Source organism: Myotis brandtii, unplaced genomic scaffold (genome assembly GCF_000412655.1).
Source record: "Myotis brandtii unplaced genomic scaffold, ASM41265v1 scaffold959, whole genome shotgun sequence".
In the NCBI taxonomy this organism is placed as follows: domain Eukaryota; kingdom Metazoa; phylum Chordata; class Mammalia; order Chiroptera; family Vespertilionidae; genus Myotis; species Myotis brandtii.
In genome coordinates, this window is record NW_005371966.1 from 313972 (window position 1) to 341075 (window position 27104).

Genomic DNA, 27104 nt, shown 5'->3' on the forward strand with positions numbered 1-27104 from the left:
GGGGGGGGGGGCTGGGCCCAGTGAGGTGCTGCCCAACTGTGTTTCCAAGGCACTCAGGGTTAATGAAGCTCTGAAGGTGAGAGAGCAGAACTGAGATCCCACCTAAAACTAGTGCTCTTAAAGGGACACTTACTTCCATGGTGAAAAGGAAGAACAGGGATATAAGAAGAAGCAGGTCCATCCCAGCCTGGGTCTGAGTGAGCGGGTCAGGAACTCTGGCTACAGGCAGAGGGACTTTAGTGAACCCGTGGATGAAAGAAACTACCCCCTGTAGTGTAATACTGCTGGACTCCTGGCAGAGCAAACCCACCCTCCCTGGGAAAGGACACCTCACCCAGGACTCCACCCAGCACTCCCAGAGCCCTACTTAAGATGGGTCAGCAAACTAAAATTGAAGACACAGCCTGGCCGGCGTGGCTCAGTGGTTGAGTGTTGACCTATGAACCAGGAAGTCATGGTTCGATTCCTGGTCAGGGCACATGCCAACAATGGAGGCTCGATTCCCAGAGTGGGGCGTGCAGGAGGCAGCCAATCAATGATTCTCTCTCATCATTGATGTTTCTTTAAAAAAAAAAATATATATATATATATATGGAGCCGGCACGGCCATGGCATACTCAGCCCCAGGGCACCTTATGTGCCATGCCAGCTCAGCCTGGTTCAGTGACCCTGAGTGCGGGGGGGGCTGGGGCCTTTCAGTCCGCAGGCCGATGTTCTATCCACTGAGCCAAACCGGTTAGGGCTAAAATATATATTTTTATGAATTTCAGAGAGGAAGGAAGAGGGAGAGAGAGATAAAAACAGCAATAATGAGAGAGAATCAGTGATTGGCTGCCTCCTGCACACTTCCCACTGGGGATTGAGCCTTTAGTCCGCAGGTCGACGCTCTATCCACTGAGCCAAACTGGTTAGGGCCCATCATTGATGTTTCTATCTCTCTCTCTCCATCTCCCTTCCTCTGTGAAACCAATAAAAACATATTAAAAAAAAATAAAATTGAAGACACTGCCTATCTTCGTGAAGAATCTGTCAAAGAAAGGAGTAGCCCCCATCAGTGTTCCCAGATGTAACTGTCAGAGGCCAGAGAATGTAATTTTTGGTGATGGCTGTGCGTGTTTGCTACGTGCCTGGACTCATGCATCCTATCCTCTTGGCAGCTTTGGGAGGTGGGTAGCAGTGCAATCCCTGTTCTCCATGAGGAAATGAGCAAGACAAAGAAGGGTTGAGTAGTTTTTTTCTGAGTCACTAGCTAGCAAGTGGCCACGGCAGGGTGTGGATCAAGGACTTTGGGCTCCAAGCCTGACCCCCTTTTGCGGGCTATGCTCTGAAGCCTGGCTTGCTCCCTCACTCAGAGCTTCCTGGGTCATGCGTGTGGCACATCAGTATGTCCCGAAGGTGTCAGGGGTGAGCCCAGGTGACTATCCCCCAGGCCTTGGGCCAGCACATAAGGAAGCGGGGAGGGTGAGAAAGAGAACCACCTTTAAAAAAAAAGATTTTTATTGATTTTATAGAGGAAGGGAGAGGGAGAGAGATAGTAACATCAATGATGAGAGAATCATCGATCGGCTGCCTCCTGCACGCCCCACACTGGGGATCAAGCCCACAACCTGGGCATGTGCCCTGACCGGGAATTGAACTGTGACCTCCTGGTTCATAGGATGATAGTCAACCTTTTAAGAAGGAACTTAGAAATACAGATTGATATTACCTTTGAATTTTCATAAGACCAGAAAGCGTTTCTCATGGATATTTATGAATTGTTTGCATTATTGTGATATAAAGCTACTGTAACTGCCAGAATCTCCAATGGCTTCTGAGAGACAACAAAATAAAGATACAAAAGAAGGAATAAAAAATAGCCCTAGCTGGTTTGGCTCAGTGGATAGAGCGCCAGTCTGTGGACCAAAGGGTCCCTGGTTCAATTCTGGTCTAGGACATGTACAGGAGGCAACCAATCGATGTGAGACACATCAATATCTCTCTCTGTCTTTCCCTCTCCCACTCTCTCTAAAAATCAATGGAAAAATATCCTTGGGTGAGGATTAAAAAGAAAAAAAAGATAAAAAATAATTTTAAAAGCCCAGGCAGACTTGAAAAACCACTTTAGAAGTACAAACACATAGGCATTGAAATAAAAATCTCAACAGGTGGATTAAGACACAAAGAGATGCCACCAAAGAATCAGTGACCTGAAGACGGTGCCTTGGAAATTACCTCCTGCCTTGCTCCCTCTTAGCTGCTGCTGCTGCTCTCCCTGAAAAATTGCAGCAGCTCCTCCTCAGAGATCCCGGCTCTGGCTCTTCAACGCCCCCCATCCTGGCTCCTAGGCTTCTGATGACACCAACTTCTCTTCTTCCCCTGCTGTGGGGGCGGCAGCTTCTTCCTGTACTGTCTCTGCTACTGCGGTATCCCGTTTTGCACATTCAGTCTGCCAACCCCTTATAATCAAGCCCCAGCCCAGCCAGAGTGGCTCAGTGGTTGAGCATCTATCTGTAAACCAGGAGGTCACAGTTTGATTCCCGGTCAGGGCACATGCCAGGGTTGCAGGTCCGATCCCCAGTGTGGGGCATGCAGGAGGCTGCCAATCCATGATTCTCTCTCATCGTGGATGTTTCTATCTCTCTCTTCCTCTCCGAAATCAATAAAAACATATTTAAAAAATATATTCATATCCTAACCGGTTTGCTTCAGTGGATAGAGTGTCAGCCCACCGACAGAAGGGTCCCAGGTTTGATTCCAGTCAAGGGCATGTACCTTGGTTGCAGGCTCGATCCCCAGTAGGGAGTGTGCAGGGGGCAGCTGATCGATGTTTCTCTCTCATGGATGTTTCTCTTTATCCCTCTCCCTTCCTCTCTGTAAAAATCTATCTATCTATCTATCTATCTATCTATCTATCTATCTATCTATACATAATTTTCAAGCTCCAGTTCCTTTCCTCTCTGCTCAAGTCACAGTATGACAGACAAGCAGATGACCTCAATGACAGCCCTGAAAATTCCCGCACTTCTTTATCTGTAGGACTGACAGTGCTGAAAATCAAACACAATGTTTAATTGTGTGGGTTACAGAATCCCAATGTCATTTGAATTCCCTCTTTCTCCATGTTTCTCTCTCTCCCTCTCTCTTTATTGATTTCAGAGAGGAAGAGAGAGGGAGAGAGAGAGAGAGAGAGAGAGAGATAGAAGGTAGGGCAGTGGTTAGAGGAGCGGGATCCTGATACCTGGAACCGGGACATCTGGTTATCCTAATTGAAACGGACCACCAGGAAGCCCCCAGTGCCTCTGAGCCGCCCTTCTGTTGAAAGTTGGCTGCTTTCCTGTGTCTTGGGACTGGTGTTCCATTGCTGGAGGGCTGTGTCATTACTTCATTTGAGCAGGTGTCTTGCAAGGGGACACCCGCTGTCCTTGAAATCCTTTGCAACCACCCCCTGTTGCCATTAGACCCCAAACTAGGGACCAGTCACAGCATGCTTCAGGGACACAGGCATACACTAAGGGCGGGATCTTTTTGCATCTCTGCCTCTACAGCCCTGGTGCACTCCTGCGTCCTTACTCCGAGTGTTCTGTAACTGCTGTTTGTTCTCCTCACTAAACAGAGAATCGCACGTGGGACCATTTCAGGATTCCTGAATTCCAGGCCACCGCTTTTCTGATCCCAAGCATGGCCTGGCAGGGCACGGTATCACAGTGGGGACATAGAAGGCACCCTCTCTTACTTTCTTGTGGCAAATAAGACCACAACGGCCTGTGGGTGGGCATGCCCTACCTAGAGAACTCAGCTGCCAGGCCCCACTTGCTTCAGAGCTCTGAGTCACTTTCCTTCCTCTTTAGGAGTCCGGGAGGGCCTGGGATGAAAAAAGCCACTACTACCTTCCTCTCCTCTGCACCCTTAGCCCTTACAACTCCATTCCACCCGAGCGTTCCCTTTTCTCTGCTCTCCATTGCCGGTCAGCTTGCGGTTAGAACCAAGTGTCCATGTCCGCCTCGTTTCTGGGGTCAGGGTAGCCGCCTAACCCTAGTCCCAGGAATGCCGGGGCGCGTGCAACCAGCCCGGCTCCAGCCACACGCTGGTGGGTGTTGCTCCTCTGGTGTTGCCCTCCACGCCCAGTTTGTCGCTGGCGGCGCTGATTGGCTGAGTCCCAATGAGTGACGGAACAAAACCCAATGACGTAGCCTGCACTGCCGCCCACAGAAGGATTGGCGTGCCCGCCCCGGGTAGGCAGGCCAGGCGTGGGCCGGCGCGAAGCTGTCAAATGGTGGGTAGAGGGCGCACCAGTAAAAGCACAGGCAATTCGGAGGGGAATGTGAGCAGCCAAGGCTGCAGAGAAGGGGCGGGGTGGCCAGGGAGGGGAAAGACGGGCTGATTCGCCGCCGCTGAGCCCTGGACAATCTCTGTGAGGCCAGGAAGGGGCTGGGGCAGGCGGAGGGCCGAGCCAGGGCTGGGGAGGAGGAACGGGTCAGGAAGGCAGGGCGGTTCTCATGTCGATGGCACTTCTGAAATCTTGGCCATACTATGATACTATCGCCTGTGAGATAGATACTATCGCCATCATGAGCAGCAGCATCCCCTTTTACAGATGAAACAGGCAAAGTGGGTTACCTAGTCACTGCCCCACCAGCCCAACAAGTAGCCCACCTGGGGATGAAGGCCAAGCAGCGGGCCACTCCCCCCCACCCCCACCCCCAGTACCACTCTTCCATGGAAGGGATTCAGAGCGGCAAGGAGGCTTCTGAAGACTCAGGGACAAGGGTCCATGGCTCCAGAACAATTAGGGAACATTCAGTGCCTATGCCAGTTTACTGTGTGCCTGTCCTCCCCCACCCCTTGGCTACTCTGCACTCAGAAAAGCTGTAACTGGCCCAAGCTGGCCACAGGGCACTGCTTTCTCTGAGTGACCATGGTTTCTCTCAGTGCCTAGTACAAGATAGGTCCGACTGTTCTTTCACAGCACCTGAGGGGGCCTGAGTCCAGGCACTTTAATCATGGATGGTATCTACACTGTTTCTGTTTTAGGTTTCACCAGATAGGGGCAGTCTACACCCGAATTCAAGCAAATGTGGTGCTAGTACATAGCTACACATTCTGGTTTCATGTCAGTCATTCTGATTCACTCATCACAAAACTGTTTAAACGCACACACACAGACACTCAAGAGAGTAAACATTTACCATATGACTCAGCAATTCTACTCCCAGGTTTGTATACACGTGAGAAGTGAAAATATACAGGGTGTCCCCCCCAAAAATGTATACACCCTGTGACAGCTGATAGCTCAATTTTGAAATGTATTTTAATAAACACTACCTTTTGTAATTATTCAAAGTGTGTGCATACATTTTTTGGGACACCCTATGTATCCACAGACAAACTTGAATACAAATGTTCTTAGCATTATTCATGGTAAACAAAGTAAAAATGACTCAAATGTTCATCAGGTGATGAACGGATAAAATGTGGTCTGTACAGAGGATGATTACATGGCCTTAAAAAGAACGGAAGTTCTTTCAGATGCTATAATGTGGATGAACCTCAAGTGCATTATGCTAAGTGAAATAAGCCAGACACAAAGAGGCCACATATTATTTCATTCATATATATGTCCAGAATAGGCAAATCCTAGACAGAAAATACGTGATTGTCAGTGGCTGGGAGAGTAGGAAGCGACTCCTAAGCAATGCAGCGTTTTTGGTGTGATGCAAATGTAAAATTGACCACGGTAATGGTTGCCCAACAACTCTGAATATACTAAAACCACTGAATTGTATACTTTTAATGGGTTAAATTGTATGGAGTATGAGATGCTTGAGGTAAAAATCTTTTTTGTGTATGTGCATTTTCTAAACTTCCGATAATGACCCTTTATCAACTGATTTTTGCTAATAAGTTTGATTTTTAAATTTTTGTTTGATATTTGTATTAATCATATCAATTCTTTATTAAACCAATTTTTTTGGAATCTTATAAAATAAGCACAATATACTAATTTTACAGGCCAGGAAATGAGCTCAGCGGTTTAAAAGGGCAGGAGCAGAATGAGTAGGCCCCCAAGGAAGACTCTGGAGTGCCAGGCCAGTTCTTCAGTCCCTACCTCACATCCCAGGACAAAGACTCCTAATGACCAGTTAATGAAAGCAATAAAAATAAGGACCATGACACACCAAGACACATCCAGTCAATTTTAAATTTAGTTTTGAAGTTTGAGCCCATCTTTATCTGGCTGGTACTTCCTTCTTGTATTTTAGCCACATGATTCATGTACTTACAGCTGAAATAAGGAGTTGGCTCAGGGATGGCTTTTCAGGCCATATACTGTCCTCTAGTGGCGCACCTCCTGCTCAGTACCCTTTCTCCTGGTTTAGATAGAAGCGCTTTTCCTTACTGAGGATTTTATCCAGGAAAAACCAAATCACACATACAAGGCACAAATGCTTTTGAATGCTTTATTAACTTTTAACAAGTAAATGAATAGAAAAGAGTTAACAGTTTGGTCTGGTAACTGGGCAAATGAGACATTTGAGACCTCACAAGAGTGCAGTGTGTATACTAGAACTAGTTGTATTCTTTCTTCATAGACGAGTCACCTCAAGCAGCAAAGGACAGTCTAAGAGCTTTCACTACTGCCTCACGCACCGTAACAGGGGAGATGAAATTCCAGAGCCTCTGCAGTCACACAGTACCCAGGAAGCTGCAGGTAGGATGGCAGCACATACATTCTCCGCCTGGGACAGCAGTGTGCAGCGTGGTGCTGCACAACCCAGGCGGTTACAGTCTACAGTTCACATTTTCTTTACTTATGAGAAAAACACACACACATTTAAGATACTATTACTTAAGGTTGATCCCCAGACCAGATATCGGTTAGTTTCATCATAAAACTTCCTATTAAGTGGTTGTTTTGAAAGCCATTCTATCACTTAAAATCTTAAAACCCATTTTAATTGCTTAAACATGTGAGTAAAACTTGTATACGTAGTTATGGCTTAACTGGAAGGTAGTTAATTTGTTTTAACAAGAAAGAAGAAACAGTATAGATTTAAATGCTGGTTTGTCAACAAGTATGAATGTAGAGATGTCACCAGCTATTTTAGTTTGTTAGCATACATTTCACAGACACTATAATGTGTCTGGCACTAATTCCAAACATATCCAGTAGTTCACTCGGTTTTCCACTCCGAGGAACTCCTTGCACTGCCAGGCTGTGCACCAGGATGTCGGGCTCCATGGAAACAGCTGCACACACAGCCTCCCCGATGCCACCTGGGGAAGCAAGGGATGTTAGGCTCTGTTCTGGAAATGGGTAGTCAGCCTTAATGCCCCATGATATACAGGCCTTTGAATTTGCTGGTTCCCAGGAGAAAGACTTTTCACTAGTATTGATTCATGGAAACAGTCATTCCCGACTGCCCAGAAGTTCTCATTCTACACTGTAGGTTCCAAAATTGCTCCCAGCCCCACCTACACTAGGGGCTCTCAACCAGGGCTCCATGGATACAGGGGACTGTGGAGCTCAGATACTCAAAGTTGTCAGGATCCCCAAAACGATTAAAATCAACAAATGAACTGTAAAGAAAAGAGCAACTGGCAGGCCTGAGGTGACCAGCTTCAGAAGGGCCACTTGCCAAGGTTGGCCCTCAGGTGGCACCTGGGCAATGGGCTGGTGCAAGTCCCCTCGGCCAACATGACATTTCCTCTACTCATAATGGTGTTCCCTGCACCTGGACTGTTTCTATAATAGTCCTAGGAGTTGGGAAATTTGGTACATGCTTGGCCCGGGGGTGGGGCTCACATGACCACCCCCCAATAAAACCCAGGATGCTGGGTCTCAGGTGGGTTCCCTGAGTCTGTAGTGATGCATTTTTCACTGCTGAAGAGGGGAGAGTATTTGGCAGGCCCCTCATGGGAGGGAGGGACGGAGGGAAGGAGGGAGCCTAAGGACTGGGGTTCTCCATCCCTGACCTGTCTTTGTGGGTCCTGTGCCCTTTCCCTGTGGTAAATCTCAGCCGTGAGGGCATTGGGAGTGCTTCCAGAGACTGTGGATCACGGCTGTGCTCTTGGGGACCCCTGACATGAAACTCCCCATCCCCTTATCTGGCCCACTTAACTTTCCCAGGCCAAACACTACCCAGCTCCCATTTTGGGGGGCATAAACTATTAATAGTTCAAAACTCAAGAGCAACTGTGAAGCTCTTCATGAACTCTCCTCATCCACAATGCCGAGTTAGGCACTCCTTTGTGGTGCCACCAAGCCACCGAGGGGCCAAGCGCTGTACATTGTGCTGGGGATACACAAATGAGTAGGTGGCCAAGAGACTCTTAAACTGATATACTTGTGAAGAGCAGCAATACAGGTTAAGTGGCTGGTGATGCCCAGGAGCACGGGGCGCCTCCAATCAAAAATGTCCTGCCAAAGCAGACTCTGAAAAGACGTACCTTCTAGGTGGTGATCCTCCACGGTAATAATTCGGCCACCTGTGCATTTTGCATGGGCGATGATGGTGTCAGCATCCAGGGGTTTAATGGTAAACAGGTCAATGACGCGGATAGGAGTACCTGGAGAACAGCAATAACCAGCTTGGTATATGAAGCAGACTTAGAATAAGACCACCAGTTGGGGCACATGAGGCAGCCCAAGTCCCACCTCTCCCCAGCTGGAACTTCAACATTTAACAACAACAAACTGACCTTGTTTGGAAAGTTCATCCGCAGCCACTAAAATTTCATGCAGAGTAACTCCAGCTCCAATAACTGTGACCTTGTCATCGACACTCTGGCGAATGACCTGGTATTGCACCCGCAAAACAAAAATGCTGTGGTTACTATGTTCAGAGCACATCTCAAGGTGGAAGACACTCTAACACACTGCTCTTCCCCAATTCCACTCATTAATAATTCACTATAAAAAAGGCTGAATCAAAGCACTGAAAAAATGACATGCTCTTTTTGATAACCCCCACTTCATATTTGTTTTACAAATTAATCGACCTTTCCTCATGATTTCCAGTGCCAAATTACTAAGTTCTTACACAATACAAAAGGACCCTTTAACCAAGAAGGTGTATATCAAACAGGGATCTAAAAGACAGAGGGGCCAGAAGTGAGTTGTATGGCTCATATTCAGCCAGAGGATGGACTCATACCCACTAAGGGGTCTGGAGAGGCACCATCTCTAGACTGCTTGGACATCTTGCTGGGTGAGCATAAACAGATTGAACTCCACTGGTGAACATGTTAACAGGGACCGTTTGAGGACATTATCTATACACTCTGTGCCAAGCCCCTTGCATGCCGTGAGTGTGCTGTGGCCCATTCTGCAGCCAAGGAAAGCAAATCTCAGAGCAGGAGGAATTTGCCTAGGGCTGAGACAGCAACCAGGCCCATCTGATGTCAAGCCCATGCTCTCAATCACTTGCTATTCTGCAAGCAAAGACAGGGCCCTTGGCCTTTCTCAGAGTTTGATTTCCTCAAAGCTCCCCAACCAAAGGCATATGGAATTAATCTTCATTTCAGCCATCTTTATAGGTTTTCTTATATGACAGTATAGTCAGGGCTTCTAAGCCACTCTATTCTCTGAGAATATCCTAGCCTGCCTGCCTGCCTGCCTCTCTCCCTCTCTCTCTCAACACACACACACACACACACACACACACACACACACACACACACTCCCCTTATGTCTCTTCTGCAAAACTCAGCCCTTGAGTTATCCATAGCATGCATATTATCATACACATTTTAACTCACATACTTTACTATTAGGAAATTAACTTTGTTAGGGTAGGGAAAATATTAGGGGGGAAAAAGACCGGAGAGTTAAGAGAAAGCTCTGTAGACCGTTGACTATCATTGAAACCCTCACGTCCCAGAGGAAAACATATGGCCTTGAGTTTAAATGTGGGAGAACAGAGAATAGTAGGACACTGAAGGTGAATACTGCAGCTTTTCCACCCAGTGTTGGCCAGCTACCTAGTGGCAGGCATAGACTGTTGGGGATATAATGCACTAAAGCCACTCAGTGCTCAGTCACAGTCATTCTGAGCACTAGCAACTATAAATTCTGGAGCAGCCTAGCCCTTAGCAACCAAGTAGGATGTCACCTGTTGCTCCTTCAAGAATGGCTACTGGTCTTTCACATATTTAACACGTTAAGCGCCAAGCCTGTTTTGTCTTCCTTTCCGTTTAACCCGCAATATCTGCTTTCACCGATATGCTGGCGGTTGGAGACTGATGAGGTCCAAACGGAAAGTATAGTGTCAGTCACCGGTGACTGACATGGCACTTAACGTGTCAAGAAGAGTATTAATGACTTTCTAAAGGGCATGTAAGAGTAGGGCATAAAACTTTCCTATGCAGTATGATCTCTTGCTGCTCACCTTCTCTGATCCTCATCTATAAAACAGGGCTGCAAACAATGTGTGCTTCTAGGGCTTTAGTGAGGACGCAGGAGATAGAAAGTGCCTAGGATGCTAGCCTTTATCAGCAGGTCTGCAGGTTAAGGCCCCATCCAATGTGCAAAAACCATCTCAGGGCCACACAATTGCCAGCAGCAAGATGGTTCCCATTTCCTTTTGTTCCTGGCCTTGAGGATGCAAAGCCAGAACCTCATAGATCTGTTATTCCTTTGAAATAATGGGTTCTATTATTCTGTTTAGCTTGAGGCTGTGTGATGTTATAGCCAAACAACTCAAGTACCTTCAAGTTGTATTGCTTTATCTTTAAAAATTCAACAAAGAGAGACTCCATTCAGAAAGGAGACAAGTTCAATTCTGGCTGATATTGGTAAAATGTTCCTTCTGGAGGAAAAGCAGGCAAAGGTCACAACTGATTTTTTAAAAACTAGAACAAAGAAAGGATGAAGCCTTGACTGTGAGGATACCTAGTGCTAGTTTTAGAATAGTTATCTGCACATGAAATGACATAGAGAACACTGGAGAACTTAAGGACTTACCTTGGCCTTTCCAATCTCAAAAATTTCTGTTGGAGAGTAAATAACATCAGTTTCAGGTCGACTGGTCCGAATGTAGCATAGCCCCTAGGGTATAAACAGAAACCAGAACTATTAGAAAGTCTAACTCAATTTCCAACTAATAAACCTTTAAACAAAAGCAGGGAGGGAGGGAGGAGGAGGACTGAATAGTTCTTTTACTAAAATAAAGCACACATTTTGGAGCAAGGGCAAACCACTGGCAAACAAGTCAGCTATCACCTGGTCAGGTTACTACTGAGCCAGGCAAAAGCTTATGCAGAACCCTGGCGACGCGTTCAGTGACAAGCTTTCCATGTTGCCACATTCACTGATTTAAAAAATACACGCTGACCTGTTCTGTCCCCACACACAGAACATAAATTTAGGGCAGGAGCACTGGCTCATGTTAAATAGAAAGGTCAGAACACAATGTTATACAGTTAATGTTTTCCACAATAGCTTGTAATGATTCAACCTTAGAAATACCTTAAACACTGGAATATAAAGTGACTCAGTATTTCCCCAGTAAGATGTAAATACATTTTTATCAACACAAACAGAAGTATAAATATCCAAATGTCTAAAGTATTTAATTTACACACATATCTTTAAAATATATATTTTTATTGATTTCAGAGAGGAAGGGAGAGGGACAGATAGATAGAAACATCAATGATGAGAGCGAATCATTATCAGCTGCCTCCTGCACACCCCCTACTGGAGATTGAGCCTGCAACCCGGGCATGTGTCCTTGATCAGAATTGAACCTGGGACCCTTCAAGTCCGCAGGCAGATGCTCTATCCACTGAGCCAAACCAGCTAGGACTACGCACATATTTAAATCATACATTATAAACTAATATATTGATTTAGAAACACAGCTTCTGTTCATTCATCCCAATGTTATAAATCAATTATATTCAGTGTCTTTACTGAGGTAAAATTTACCTCAGTGGAGCGATCCACAAATTCTCACAAAGGTATATAGCACATAACCATCACCTGAGTCCAGATTGCATTCATCTGCCCAGAAAGTTCCCTTGTGCCCCTCTCCTGTACCCAAGCAACAATCTCTGTTCTGATTTCTGTGACCACAGCTTTGTTTTGCCTCTTGATCTTCCTAGAAATGGAATCCTCCAGCACATGAGATCACTATGTATATACACAGGCATAAAACAATTTCTAGGATATAGTAAGTAAAAAATCAAGTACAGAACATACATAAACTTTGAGCCCACTTAGGTTAAGGGAAAAAAAAAGGTCAAGCCCAGCTCGTGTGGTTCAGTGTCAACCCCTGAACCAGGAGGTTACAGCTCGATTCCCAGTCAGGGCGTGTGCCTGGGTTGTGGGCTCGATCTCCAGTGGGGGGCATGCAGGAGGCAGCCGATTGATGATTCTCTCTCATCATTGATGTTTTTCTCTTTCCCTCCCTCTCCCCCCTTCTTCTCTCTGAAATCAATAAAAACATTAAAAAAAGAAACATGTCTCTAACACATTGCAAATGCTTAGAATGGAATTTCCACAATCTACCCTAACTGTGCCCAGAGTCACCTGTGCAGGGGTATGGTTGGGTGCAGGGCTGGGTAGTGAGGAGAGTCTGGTGACAGTTGGAATGATTGGAAAGGTGAAAACTATATCCCCCAGATGCCCCTGTAACTGGATTCTGGGCAGGAATTAGGTTGTGTTCATCTGATGCCCTTGCGTGAGACTTCAAGAGGGGAAAGTGGGGCAGAAGCCACACTCTTGCCCATCTGTACTGTTTCTGAGGGTGGAGCCAGGTTGGGGACCTTAGGGTTTGTCTGCAGTGAAGTCTCACAGGCCACTCTCCGGCTTTCTGGATGTCACAGGTGGTGGCATGGGGTATGTCTAAGGCCAGCACAAGATGGTTCACTGCTGGAGCCCACTCCTTGGGCCCTGCAAAAAGCTCCCTACCTCAGAGCCCCAGGCTCCCTCTTCTTGCCAAGTCCTGGGCCATCAGGTGGTGTTCAGCATCCCTCTGCACTATTTGTCTTTGAATGTGTTCATGTTTTATGTGCTTAACACCTTTATTGGGTAATGGTTCTATTTTTAAAAGGAATCCTACAACCCAATTTTCTATAATGAATATCTATTACCTTTATGCTGAGAGAAAATGGGAAAAATCCAACCATCAGTACCAAACTAGTAGCAGAGCTCAGAAGCATTTTCTGTCCGAACCAGTGGCCCCTAAAAATACCTGGGTATTGGCCGCCAGGAACACAGCATACTCTGTGGAGACAGCATCACTTGGATAGAAAACGGTGCAGTTGGGAACCGCTCGGAACATGGCCAAATCCTCCAGGGCCATCTGGGAGGGGCCATCTTCACCTGAGAAAACAAAGCCACAGCCCAACAAAAACATGAGACAGACCAAGAAGCTAGGACCGCTTCCTCTGCTGGATAAGCAACAGCTCTTATTGACATCTGGGGGCGGGGGAGAAAGGTGGCTACAACTGTAGCAGAGCCTACAAAACTATCCAATTCGTATGTCATAATGCCTCATAATTATAACGAGCTGTCACACATCTATCTCCCTCAAGACATCACTGTGACACTCGAGGTTTGACTAATTGACCTTCCAGATCAACCAGTGATCTCTTCTTGGCCCTGACCCTTGCCAACCTCTGGCACTTGATCACTGGGCACTGCTACTGCTGTCCAAGGTGACTTCATGTTCTTCTTGAGCACAGGTGGCTGAGTCGGCCCCATCAAGTCTCTGTCCCTGTCCCCTTAAGAGGGTCCTCTCAGCTTTGTCTTTTCTTCTCTGCTCTTCTATCTTCTCCATCAAGAGACTGAGGTTTTTAGATTGAAGTGGTCTTCTTCACTTCTTAAGGCCTTCAAGGTAGCTGAGCATAACATACCTTGGGGGCACCCTTGGGGTGCTATTGTAACTAAGGAGACCTTAGGGTTTGTTTGGGAACAGAGTTTCTGATCAGAAACACCGTGAAAAGAGAAAGCCCAATGTATACTAGGGTGGCCTGCCTCTTCGAGCTGGGAAGGAGACTGTCACTATGCACACTGCCTTGCCTGGGATAAGTGTCTAACCTCAGAACTCCCAGCTCTTCTGGGTTGGCCCTAGAGCCACTTCACGTTGCTGACTTATTTTGAAACTTTCACTATACCTAGCTCCAGGCAAAGACCCCCAAATCCCTACTAGGCCCTCTGCCCAGGCCAACCCTGAAATGCTGTTGGCTCTCCTCTCACTTCACTCTCCCCCCCTTGCATGTGTCCCATCCAGACTTCTTGGCCAGTCTAGCTCTCCCAGGGAGTCCCAGAGATAACTCCAAAATGCTCACTTCTGGCCCACCCTCCCCTCCAGCATTCTAGCAGCAATTGTAAGCTGTCACATCTACCTAGGGGCCCTGCCCCACCACAGTACATCAGGCACCTCCATCTTTCCCAAGTCCTCATTTCTGTCACTCATGACCATGATTCCCTGATGTTTCCCAGGTGATTTTGAACTCCTCCATCTGTCAGCAATGTGACCTCTTTCTTCAGACTTTTTCAGATTCACTCTTATCTTCCATCCACTGCTAATGCACACCGTATTTCAACCCTCTTCCTGGCTTCCCCATTTCCCATTGTTTCCATTTAGCATGTCCTGCCAGGTTAATGCCCTGAGAGTGACATCTTCCTTGGCCTCACTCCCTAGCATCAGGATTCTCACAGCTTCCCATTCCATCCCACCAGGCTGCTCCACCTAGGCAAAGCCAGTACAGGCTGTGCTCCTTGCCTCCCTGTGCCATGACCACACCAAGAGCATAAAGGAACTCTGTAATGCTGGGGTGGCCCTATTCATTCCCAGTATGTGGCTAGACATTAAAGATGCACTCAGGACAGATTACTTCTTCTCACTGACGGCAAGACTGGGCATTTTACAATAATATCAAGAGATCCGCTCAAAGTTACCCAGAGTATCCTGGAACTTTTAAAGCATTTGTTTTTTCTTTAAGTGGTTACAAATAATCAAATGCTATGAAACCCTACATACATTGGCAATTTAACCGTTTAGATTAATCATCTTTCTCTGTCAACTAGAAAGGCTATCAAGATGATGGCATTGAGAACTCATACCAATGGATACCCCAGAGTGGGACCCAATAAGGTTGATGTTGGATTCAATGATGGTTCCAATACGGATCTGCTCAAATGCTCGGGCCAAAAAGGCAGCGAAGGTGCTAACAAAAGCAATGGTCCGACCACGAATAGCGCATCCCAGCGCCACGTTCACCTGTTAATACCAAGAAAGTGAATCAGAATACCTCTGGACAAGGCCCCCATCACCCCTAGCTGCCCCCCTTTCCCCTTAACCAGTAATGCATGGTCCCCTGATAACACCCTGTTCTGTATACCCAACCCCAGGCACATACCCAGGGAAACCCCAAACCTGGCAAACCCACAGTGTCCCCTGAACACTGCCAGAAACCAGAGGAATTGTGGTGCTGGCCTGGCTCTTCAAACGCAAAAAGGCAAAGCTTGGGACACCCATGGCCATCCCCTCAGTCCTCGTGGGTGTCCTTCCCATACTTTCTATACACCTTTCTTCCTGGTGCCCTTACCTCACACCTCCTGGGGGATAAGAGGTGAACAATGGAGGCTCCCCCATCCGCCCCCTGACCGGCCTCTCCACTGTGTTGCTGGGAGACATGGTGGGCCTGCTCACCATGCTGAATCTCATCCTTCTCTTCCTTTCTCAAGGGCATCTCTGACTATGTAATTATCCCCTCCCCTCCGTATTCAGTTTCTCCTTCTCTTGGGTTTACTCATCATTTGAGTATGTGCTGCTATCTTCCATCTTCACAATCCCATCTCCAGCTTCACAACTTCTCTCCCTGTCCCCACTCTCTGCCTAGCCTCCTTCTTCTAGGCTACCATGCCTTTAAGGGACTTTGAAGGTGCCAAATGCAAGAGTTTGCCTGACCTCCATTTCATTGTATCTGACCTCAGCAGCATTGCATAGGACAATGCCCCTTCCCACTGACTGCTGCTGCTCCTGCTACATCTGTGGATGGCGCACACCTCTTCCCTAAGGACACTGGACTGAGTCCTAGGGCTCGGTCACACCCTTCCTCATTTGCCCGCTACTGGGAACTCGCATGAGGTTGTGGCCTGCAAAAGCCCTGTATAATTTGCCCCTTGGTGACCTTTCTGAACCAATTTTGTTCTAATAGTCACCATGCTTCTGCCACTCTGTCCTTTTTTCTGCCCCACAAACATCTCAACTTTGAGCCTATCAGGGATAGTTGTGCCCTCTGCTGGGAATGCCACCTCTCAGAGCTGTGCATGACTGACTCCTTGTCACTTAAGTCTCAGCTTAAAGGTCACCTCTTCTGAAGCTATCCCTGACTGGTGCTAGTCACACTCTCACTACCCACTTGTTTCACCATGGTACTGGATACTACCTGCTGGCTGCTTCTTTAGTACTTCTTCCAACTCTAAGAACACATTAGTAGGCACAGAGCATATGACTGGTGACTGAAGGAATCATCAATGAGTCGGGGAGCAAGATTTTTGATAGGAGGCTCAGTTCAGAAAATTATGGATTATATTTTTTCCACTCAAAATGGAAATCGCTTAATGAGACTCAGAAAAAAATGTGCATATTCTTACAATTGTGATGACCTACTTTACTGAACAGGGGGCCTTAAATTCCAACACTGACAGGGCCAGGGAAGCACCGTGAGTGAATGAGCAGGCTGGTGGGAGGCAGGGGTACAGCCCATCTAAATGGCTCCAGCTGACTGGTGGCAGGAGGAAATGCTATCCTAGTGTTGCCAGACTTTCCCATTCTTGAAGAGAATCCAGAAGTTCAGATTCTATATAAAATCTGGTTTCTAAAAGCCTGCAACTAATTACAAAATTTGTAAATACTACTTGTTCCAAATAAAATATCTCTGGCGGTCATGCACGACCTGCTGGCCCATAGTTTTCTGGCCAGTGCTGTTTTTGGCCTCTACAATGTGAAGACAGGTGTGCATTGTCCTCTACTGGCACAGCGCTTCAGAAGTCAAGACTTTTACTAGCATTAACTCCTTTCTCTCTTTAAGAAGAGGGTGTGCACCCATCTAAAAGAGACTCCCTGCGTTAATATCACTCCAGGGAGAGATGAAGCACAGATAAGCAAACAACTTTACCCAAGACCACAGCTCTCTATTGGCCTTCTTGAGGCCGCAATTGGCACAACATTTTAATATCTAGGATATATTAGGTCCTGCAATACAGTGAAGAAATAGAGAAATCATTGTATGTTGTAGCTTTCTCAACCTACTAGCCTCTGGGTGGCTGTAGGATTGCTTAATTGTAAGCAGGGCAGAAAGAGCAGGGCCACCTAGAGCTACTACGGAACTCAGGATGTTTTGGGCTTGGAGCCTTGGGGTTAGATGGCTGCGACCTATCGGGACAGGGTGCTGAACAGTCTACCATGCTCCTCCCAGCAGTCCTGGAAACTACCCCTTTGACTTTGCCCAGCTACTCTCTACCAGTTTCCCTGGAGACTCCCCACCCCCACCCATGGAAAGAAAAACTGTAATGTGGGCCAGGACTCATGTGTCCAGTGGGCCACTGCTAATCAATGAGAAGACCCAAGAGGGATGCCCACAGCATACACACCATGTTTTGCTCGGCAATAAAACACTCAATGAAGCGCTCAGGGTGCTCTTTCTTGAATATCTCAGAGAAGGTGGAGTTCTTGGTGTCACCGTCCAGCACAATGACTCTATCATTGGCATGGCCCAGCTTAGCCAGAGCCAAACCACATGCTTTGCGAGTAGCTACCTGGAAAAGTCAAACAGTAGAGTTTCTTAGAATGGATTTAGAAAGGAGGTGAACATTTTGTAGAATTACAAATTGTATTATATCTAAATGAAGAAAGCAAATTTGCGATTCACCAATAATTTCCTTTAGGGTCATAAAAATGGGTTGCTAGCAAATCTTAAATGCATATTTGCCTCACTTAGGTATCAATTTCTCAAAAATAAATTTATTCTTCTGTACCATTTGTATAGTTAAAAAAATTAAATTTCCCTTGCGCTAGCCAGCTGGCTCAGTTGGTTGGAGCGTAATCCCATGCACCAAAAAGGTTGTGTTTGATTCCTGGTCGGAGTGCATACGGAAGGCAACCAGTCGATGTTCCTCTTTCCCTCCCGCTCTCTCTAAAAAAACAATAAAAACGTATCCTCAGGTGAGGATAAAAAAAGTTTAAATTCCCCAAATGTAAATGCCTCTGTGACTTTTCAGCTGTAAACATTAAAATGTAGAACTTAAGCCCTGGCCGGGTTGCTCAGTGGTTGGAGCATCAGCCTGCAGACTAAGGGGTCTCTGGGCAATGTCCAACCAACTGACCCACACTGGCCAGGGCTAAGAGGTGGTGGTTGTATTTAAAAAAAATATATTTTATTGATTTTTTACAGAGGAAGGGTGAGGGATAGAGAGTTAGAAACATCGGTGAGAGAGAAACATCGATCAGCTGCCTCCTGCACACCCCTACTGGGTATGTGCCCGCAACCAAGGTACATGCCCTTGACCGGAATCGAACCTGGGACCCTTCAGTCCACAGGCCGACACTCTATCCACTGAGCCAAACTGGTTAGGGCAGTGGTTGTTTTTTAAACACACAACAGGATTGAATAAATTTTATGAATTGCTTTTGTTTCCCATGCATCAAAATGATAATTTCCCCCTCTCTAATATTGATGAATCCAAATTACTAATTTGCATATACTCTGTATACTAATGGAGTTGAAATCGGTGACTGTTTTATTTAGAATTTTCACACTAATAGTCATAAGTGAGGTTGATCTATATAGTTTTTCCTTTGGTCTAGTTTGTTTTTATTTGAGAGAGAGAGGAGGGAAGAGGGAGAGAGAAAAAAACATCAACTGGTTGCCTCCTGCATGCATCCCAACCTGGGATCCAACCCACAACCTGGGCAAGTGCCTTGACCGGGAATCAAACTGATGACCTGTTGGCCCTTGACTGGAATTGAACCTGGGACCCTTCAGTCCACAGGTGGCCGCTCTATCCACTGAGCCAAACCGGTCAGGGCAAGAATTGGTCTTTTTAATTGGCGTGGTTCCTTGTGTAAACCAGAAAGTTCAAAAGATCAGCCCAGCCAGGCCCCCATTCTTAGAGCAGACAGAATTTTTTCATGCACAGTGGACTGCCAACTCACAAACTGAATTTAGGAAACAAACAAAACCTACACAATGCTGGGCACTAAGTAGCAAATGACTGATAAGAAAATTCAGATATAAGTTTGAAATCAAAGACTAAATATCAGACATAGTAAAAAAAAATTGGTAAACCCATCCTTATTGCTTATAACCTTTACTAGGTGTCACACCACCTAATAATTGGTTCATCCATGGATATCTGAGTCAATAGAGTCCCATGTATTTAGAAAGAAAAGCAGAGAACAAAGCAGTTTGCTTACCTTGTCACCGACTTCGTAAACAGGCAGAGAGGTCATCTCTACATTGGTGGTGTTGACATAAGGCGAGTCTTCAACAGGGAATTTTGGTGTGAGCTGTCTGTTGGTCTCTATTTGGCTCTCAATTAGTTTGATAATTGCATCTGCTCTTTCTGTTGGCATTGGCTTTCCATGCCAATTTTCTGTATCCTCAACGCCTGCAACCAAAGGAATAAAAGATGTTTATTCCATAAATATTTAAGATATTCTGATGGAAAAGATGTCAGCCAAGGATTCACAAGAGTAAAAACATGGCACAGCCTGAGATGGTATTGCACTCCCAAAGAACAGCCTGGACGAAAGGCCCAGAGGCTCTTGAGGGGGCCACTGGTCCATGTGCTGGGGAAAGTGAGGGAGATGAGGCTGGAGAGACAGGTAGGGCAGACCATGGAGGATCCCATTCATATAAGGAGTTTTGAGATTTGTCCAAAGCAAGATGGGAAACCACTGAAGGGTTGGAGTGGGGGAGGCGACTGGTCAGGCCTGTGTTGTAGAAAAGAAAGAAGAAAGATCACCATAGCAGCCCTATGGGGACTGGCGTGTGGAGACAGCAGTTAGGGAGAGATGGAGAGGAGTGAACAGATCTGAGATATACTTTAGGGGCAGAAATCAGAGTTGATGGTGGACTGGGTATGTGTATAGGGGGCAAATAAGGGAAGAGTCAGAGGCAAGGATGATACCCAGGTTTCTGCCAGAAGCAAATTGGTCAGGTGGTCATTTCCTGAACTGGGGATACCAGAGTAAGACTGTATTTTGGGGAGGAGTTATAGAACAGTTTTATTACAAAATTTTGATGTCAAAACACACCAGGAATCATACTCTTTATAACTATTTATATTTGAGAGGAACAACTTTAGGTTGAGAGAACTTTAGGTGTCAGCTTTGGCATCTGCAAGAAGACTTTCAAAACCCCTTCCTTCCCCCAGGCCATGTTACACAGCTACCTTTCCTAGAGGCACCATTTTACTAGTTGCCTGTGTTTTCCCTGATAGTGTGGACATAGGCAAGCATGGGTGTCTGTGTCTGTGTCCACCCTTATTTACATATCTGCTCACGTAGGTAGCAGCACCTTCTCACACTGCACTCCTGCAGAGATTCATTCCCTGCCAGTCCTCTAACTGGACTATCCTCCTAGCTACTTTCTTGTGTAGGCAGAAAAATCACTGCTCACTTGCTGGGGGTCTGGGCTTCCCCTTCCACCGTAACCAGACATGCTATCTGTAAGAGCCAAGGAGAGCAAGAGCCTCCACACATATTTCAAGCATAGCCATTGTGCACTAAGTCAGTTGTCTGCCTGGCCAGCCTGTCTCCTGCCTTGTCTTCTGTGCAGACAGATGTTTTTAATAACCCCAAGCTGAAAAGAAACACTTGTTTACTTGGAATGCCACGGCCCTTGAAGGTCTTGGCAATGATAGCAGTGGGCTTGTTCTTCACTTGAGCTGCTTGCCAGAACACGTCGCAAAGCGCCTCCACGTCACGGCCATCCACCACGTAAGTGTTCCACCTATCAACCAAGGAGGAGGCCAGGTTACAAGGTGAAGGGGGGATGGGGCAGAAAAGAGGTGACATAAGACAGGAAGGATAGTTACCCGAAGGCTTCACAGCGCTTCTGATAGATCTCTATGCAGTTCTCAATGGGCAAGACGCCACTGTGGCCCAGGCGGTTGACGTCGAAGATGGCCATGAGATTATCCAGATTGTAGTGAGACCCGAAGGCCAATGCCTCCCAAACGGAGCCTTCCCAAGACTCACCATCTCCCAAAAGGCAGAACACCCGGTAGCTGGGGCAAGCGAAAAGTTGTTTAGGACTCTGCTTGGGTCTCTTCAGGGCCACTCAAGCAAATACATTTCATGGAGAGAAGCAAAGGAACCGACGGAGGCAGCTGCTTCAGATCATCAAGTTCCTAAGACTATTTTCCTTGTCCACCCTGTTTAAACTCGACAGCTGAGGAAACACAGCTTTAAAAGCTGAGGTCTCATGAGACGGGGTTCACCACCTTTGGCTAGTTTTCTCATTCTAGCTATTTCTAGGTTCTTCTGCCACTTCTCTGGACTCAACAAACAAGAGGGGATGGGAAGAAAGCTGCTCCCTTAAACACCCAAACATTTACATATACAGTTTTTTGGTAAGCTCCATTTTAAGCATTGCCACCTTCTACTTCTGATCTTACAAATTTATTTACAATAATCATAACAATCAAAACATTCTACCTCAGGAGCATATGTTCTGTTGCAAATGGTAAACTCCTCCGCAGCAGAAACATGAAACATTTATATCAATAAAACACAACCCAGACCCCACGAAAATGCTGTTATGTTTTAAAAAGTGATTAAATGTAGGATAGGGACTAATAGAGGCAATAATGAAAGATGAAAAATGTCAACAGACTTACGGGAAATGGAGCAGGGCAGCTGCCTGAGTAGTGGAGGAAGCATGAAATGCCTCCAGAAGGACCACCCGGGCTGGAACCAGGAACTGAGGGGCTCTGAACATGCACATAACCATAGCCAACCCTGGGACAACACCCCCTCCCAGCCACCAGCCTCCACCTTGCTCCCATTTCAGCAGCATCTGAGCACATGCCCCTGTAAGAAAGGCACTGATATGCCTGACTTCAGAAAGGTGGAACCACTTCAGAAAAAGAAACCTTTGATTAAATAAAGCCAAAGTGTCTGGTGTTGTATGGAGACAGTTAAGTGGTTTCTGGGTAAGCAACTTACCTGGCATTGTCAAAGTACTTGCCAGTATATGCCATCCCACACGCAGTCCCCAGTCCTGGTCCGTACCATCCGATTGCCACATCAACAAATGCCAGTCGCTGTAAGAGAAGGAACCAAATGAACCTAGGTGCACATGAAGGACACAGGTATCAGGAAGTTAAGTATCAGGCCAACTTTTGGCACTGAGAACAGGCTGCTCCTCAGAATGTCCCCTCCCACCCTGTGGTGTGACTTCCTCTTCACTACACCCACATGCACCCCAAATCTCAGATCACAGACAGGGGAACCATAGGTATTCAACGCAACATGGCAAGGGCAACTGGAGCTTTGGGAACATAGAGGGAGGCTTTTCCTCCACTTTGCAGGCTACATAGGGCCCAAAAGCAAAGCAGAAAACCTAAGCATGAACCTTGTCATTTTACAAGGCCTTTTATCCACACATACACAAACGAAAATGTTCAATCTTTTTGGAGAATACGGGTTCTTAAGGCCCACTGAACTTATTCATCCTCCCACTGCCACCATCTTGGCCTGGTCACAAACTCCTCTCCCTTCCATCACTGCAGTGGCCTTCCTGCTCCTCCATAGCCATTCTCAACACAGCTGCCATTCGAGAGCCTGTTCATTACTCTCTGCCAAGAACCGACCAAGTCATTCTATCTTGTGCCAAGTAGAGCCCAAGGTCTTGCACTGGCCTGTCCACTTTGGCCCCTCTTCACCTCCTACTCTCCCTCCAACCACTCTGGGTGCTCTGGCCTCCTTGCTGCCCCTTGAACATCCGGGCACATGCCTGCCTCAGGGTCTTAGCACTTGCTGCTCTCTCTTCCGCAAGTGCTCAGTGGGCTTGTGCCTAAATAGGTACATTGCTCACTCCCTCGCCTTTTCCAAAATTCTCAAATGTCAGCATCATGGCCGCCCTGGACCATCTCTTTCAACTAGTAAGCCCTACCCCTCCTGCACTTCCTTTGGATCCAGGATGCTCAGCCCCATCTGATATGATAGCTAGCTATTTACAGGTTTGTCTGCCTGCTCCCTTGCTCCATTCAAATGACAGCTCCAATCAAGCAGAAGTTAGTGCGCTGTCACTACCGTGGATGGGTATTTGTTAGTCTCAGATCCCTCTCCTTTTCATTCCAACTCTTCTGCTCTTCTCAGGGCTCCTGACCTTCCCTAGGTTTCTCCACGTGCTCTTGTGACCCCAGAGACTCTCTCTCTGTTTTGCATCTCTAGCCTCACAGAACTGTCCCACTAAAGTCTCTCTAGCTTCATTCTTTTCTCCATGGCTCCTACCTTATTCCAGTAACAAGCTCTGGTTCCCAGTTGCCTTGCATGCCCTTGGACCCAGCCTAGACTCTGCACTCAGACCAACTCTGCTTCTCCCTGGCTTTATTATTATGGCTTTATTATTATTTGTTAATCCTCACCCGAGGATATTTTCCCATTGATTTTTAGGGAGAGTAGAAGACACAGGGAAAGACAGAAACAAACATTGATGTGTTTGCACCTGGTGCTCTACTAGTTGAGTTTTAAATGATTAGCTCAGACCCTGAATGGCGTGGCTCAGATGGTTAGAGCACTGTCCCATGCACCAATGGGTCTCATTTTGGGTTGATTCCCAGTCAGGGCACATACCCAAGTTGTGGTTCAACCCCCTATCAGGAGGCAACATCTCTAGAATCAATGAAAAAACAAAAACAAAACAAAATCACACAAACATATCCTCGGGTGAAGATGAAAAACAAATAAATAGCTCAGGATACAGCAAACTTTCAGATAGCATCAAAGAGCTGCACAGAGCTATACATTCTTCTAAGTCGATCTTACTTTTAACGTCCCGTTTCTTTCCCATCACCCAATGTAATGAGGTACCTGACACTATACCTAATGTAATGAGAAAGTCCTCCATTAATGTCAAGTCAGATCTGCAGAGAAATGGAAGAGAAAGCTGACTGGCAGGGTAGGGTGTTCCTCAAATCCAATTCAATTTTCCTCAAGCTCAGCAAGTTGGACTCGCTATGTTGCCCACCTCTACCCACGTGTGACAGAGAATGACAGCAGCATGACCCTGCCAAGGGGAACTTAGTGCTAGGTGGGGTGAGGAGGGGAACCACCAAAGGAAAGGAAGGGTGGCTACTTGCCACAAGTCATCCTTCATACCACACAGTCCTCCCCAGGACACCTTTTAGATCTTTATAAGGTGCTATGCTCCTAAATGTTCGTGTCCCCCCAAAATACATTATGTTGAAAACCTAATGCCCAAGGTGATAGTATTAGGAAGTGTGTGGGGTCTATGGGTGGTGATTAGGTCACAAGAGCCGAACCTTCAAGAATGGGATTAGTGTCCTTATAAAAGAGGCCTTAGAGAGGCCGCTTCTTCCATGTGAAAAGTCTGTGACCAGGTAGAGGGCTCTCACCAGAATGCGACCATGACGGTGCCTTGATCTTGGACTTCCAGCCTCCAAAACTGTGAAAAATGAATTTCTATTGTTTATAAACCATCCGGTCTGTGTATTTAGTTACAGCAGCCCGAATGGACTAAGATATACGGAAAAGGAAAAAGAACATAAAAAGATAAATAGAGCCCATTTCAGGTTTTGTTGCCACACGGTGGCTATATTTTTATCTTTATATTTTGTTAATCCTCACCTGAGGATATTTTTTCCATTGATTTTTAGAGAGAAAGGGATGGAGAAAGGAGGAAAGAGACAAAGAGAGGGTAGGAGGGAGGGAAGGAGAAAGAGAAACACCGATGTGAGACATATCGATTGGATGCCTTCCACATGTGCGGCAACAAGGGTGGGGATTGAACCTGCAACCCAGGTACTCGCCCTAGACCGGGAATAGAACCAGTATGTGAGCTGATACTCCAACCATTGAGTAATACCAGCTAGGGCTACATGGTGGCTATAAAAGTGAGTTTAAGCGAGCATCTGAGTAGGCTCTGGGCTCCCATGCCTGCTTACCTTGCAAAGGATGAAGCGATCATTGTTCGGGTTCTCTGGGTCCTCCTGTTTATATTTCATGATGTAGAAGAACAGCACAGACATGATTTCAGCAGCACTGCTGCATGATGTGGGGTGGCTGAAAGACAGACATGGCACAGGTCATTTCTCACAGGCAACTCACCAAGGATACTGCATGAGGAGACTTCTCAGCACAGTCTCCTCAGACCAGAAGCAGCAGTCATTGCTCCTAGCCTTGGAAGAATCCAACCAAGGGAAAGGGAGGCAGGGCCACTGCCTCCCAAGCTCAGTTTTTAAGGATGCCTTCAGACCCAGTAACCTCACAACCTGGTGACTCCATAAGCACTTGAACATTTGTTCAGTTGCTTGAATTTATCTGTGATGTCATTAATCAGAAATACCATGAAGCAGAAATAAACCCACACATATATGTTCAACTAATATTTGACAAGGGAACCAAGAATACTCAATGGAGAAAGGACAGTCTCTTCAATAAATGGTGCTGGGAAAATTGGATAATCACATGTAAAATAATAAAACTGGACCCCATATATTACAACACTCACAAAAATTAATTTAAAATGGATTAAGAGTTAAATGTAGGACCAAAAATCATTAAACTCCTAGCAGAAAACATAGAAAAAAGGCTCCTTGACATGAGTCTTGGTAATGATTTCTTACATATGACACCTACAGCTCAAGCAACAAAATAAACAAGTGGGACTACATCAAACTAAAAAGCTTCTGCACAGCAAAGAAACCATCGACAAAATGAAATAACCTACTACATGGGGAAAATATTTGCAAACCATACATCTGATAAGGTGTTAATATCCAAAATATATAAAGAATTCCGACAACTCATTAGAAAAACCCTCAAAATAATCCAATTAAAATAGTCAAAGGACCTGAATAGACATTTTCTCAAAGACATTCAAATGGCCAACAAGTGCATGAAAAGGTGCTCAACATTACTAGTCATCGAGGAAATGCAAATCAAAACTACAATGAGATATCGCCTCCCATTATGTTAGAATGGTTATTATAAAAAAGATAAGAGGTGTTGATGAGGATGTACAGAAAAGAGAACCCTTGTTCACTGTTAGTGGGAATGAAAATTGGTGCAGCCACAATGGAAAACAGTACGGAGGACCCTCAAAAAATAAAAAATACAATTACAATATGATCCATCAATTCCATTTCTGGGAACACATCCAAAGGAAATGAAAGCACTATGTCAAAGAGATTATCAACACCCCTATGTTCATAGCAGCATTATTTATAATAGCCAAGACATGGAAACAACCTAAGTGTCCACAGAACTGATAAAGATGATGGGGTACATGTATACAATGGACTATTATTCAGCCAAAATAAAGAAGGAAATTCTGCCTTTTCAACAATATGGATGGACCTTGAGAGCATTGTTAAGTGAATTAAGTCAGAAGTAGAAAGGCAAATACTATGTGATCTCACTTATATATGGAATATAAAATAAAAACAGAAAAACAAATTCATAAAAAAGAGATAATCAAATTTGTGGTTATTAGAGGTGGGGTTAGGATAGGTGGTCAAAAGGTACAAACTTCCTTATAGGATAAATAAGAACCAGGGATGTAATGAATAAAATAGAGACCAGAAAAAACAGAAAAAATAAACAAAAACAAAAGTTGGTTCTTTGAAAACATTAAAATTAACCTTTAGCTAGACTAAGTAAAAAAAATTACTAAATTATTAAATCAGATCTGAAATTACTAATTTCATTTAAGAAACGAAAAAAGGACATTACTACCAATTCTACAGAAAGAAAAAGGACTATAAAAAGTACTGTGAATAGTTGTACATCAATAAATGGGCCAACCTAGAAAAAATTTCGAGAAACAGAAAACCTAAGACAGTCACAAAAAAATAGAAAGTCGGAATAAACCCATAACTAACAAAGAGATTGAATCAGTAGGCAAAAACTTCTGCC

At 45.7% G+C, this 27104-nt stretch overlaps 1 protein-coding gene across 1 annotated transcript in view; it reads right to left on the reverse strand.

The window, feature by feature from the left end:
- Positions 1 to 6443: 6443 nt before the first annotated feature.
- TKTL1 (transketolase-like 1) overlaps positions 6444 to 27104 on the reverse strand; it is a 21725-nt gene continuing 1064 nt past the window's right edge. Inside the window, exons 2-13 of the mRNA XM_005886162.2 lie at positions 25133 to 25250; positions 22170 to 22267; positions 21038 to 21229; positions 20825 to 20952; positions 19413 to 19606; positions 17591 to 17755; positions 15056 to 15212; positions 13179 to 13309; positions 10946 to 11029; positions 8683 to 8779; positions 8431 to 8550; positions 6444 to 7257 (exon numbers count right to left, since the gene is read on the reverse strand). Of these exons, the coding sequence (XP_005886224.1) occupies positions 7085 to 7257; positions 8431 to 8550; positions 8683 to 8779; positions 10946 to 11029; positions 13179 to 13309; positions 15056 to 15212; positions 17591 to 17755; positions 19413 to 19606; positions 20825 to 20952; positions 21038 to 21229; positions 22170 to 22267; positions 25133 to 25250 (1657 nt within the window). The 3' untranslated portion in view covers positions 6444 to 7084. The remainder of the gene's footprint in view (positions 7258 to 8430; positions 8551 to 8682; positions 8780 to 10945; positions 11030 to 13178; positions 13310 to 15055; positions 15213 to 17590; positions 17756 to 19412; positions 19607 to 20824; positions 20953 to 21037; positions 21230 to 22169; positions 22268 to 25132; positions 25251 to 27104) is intronic.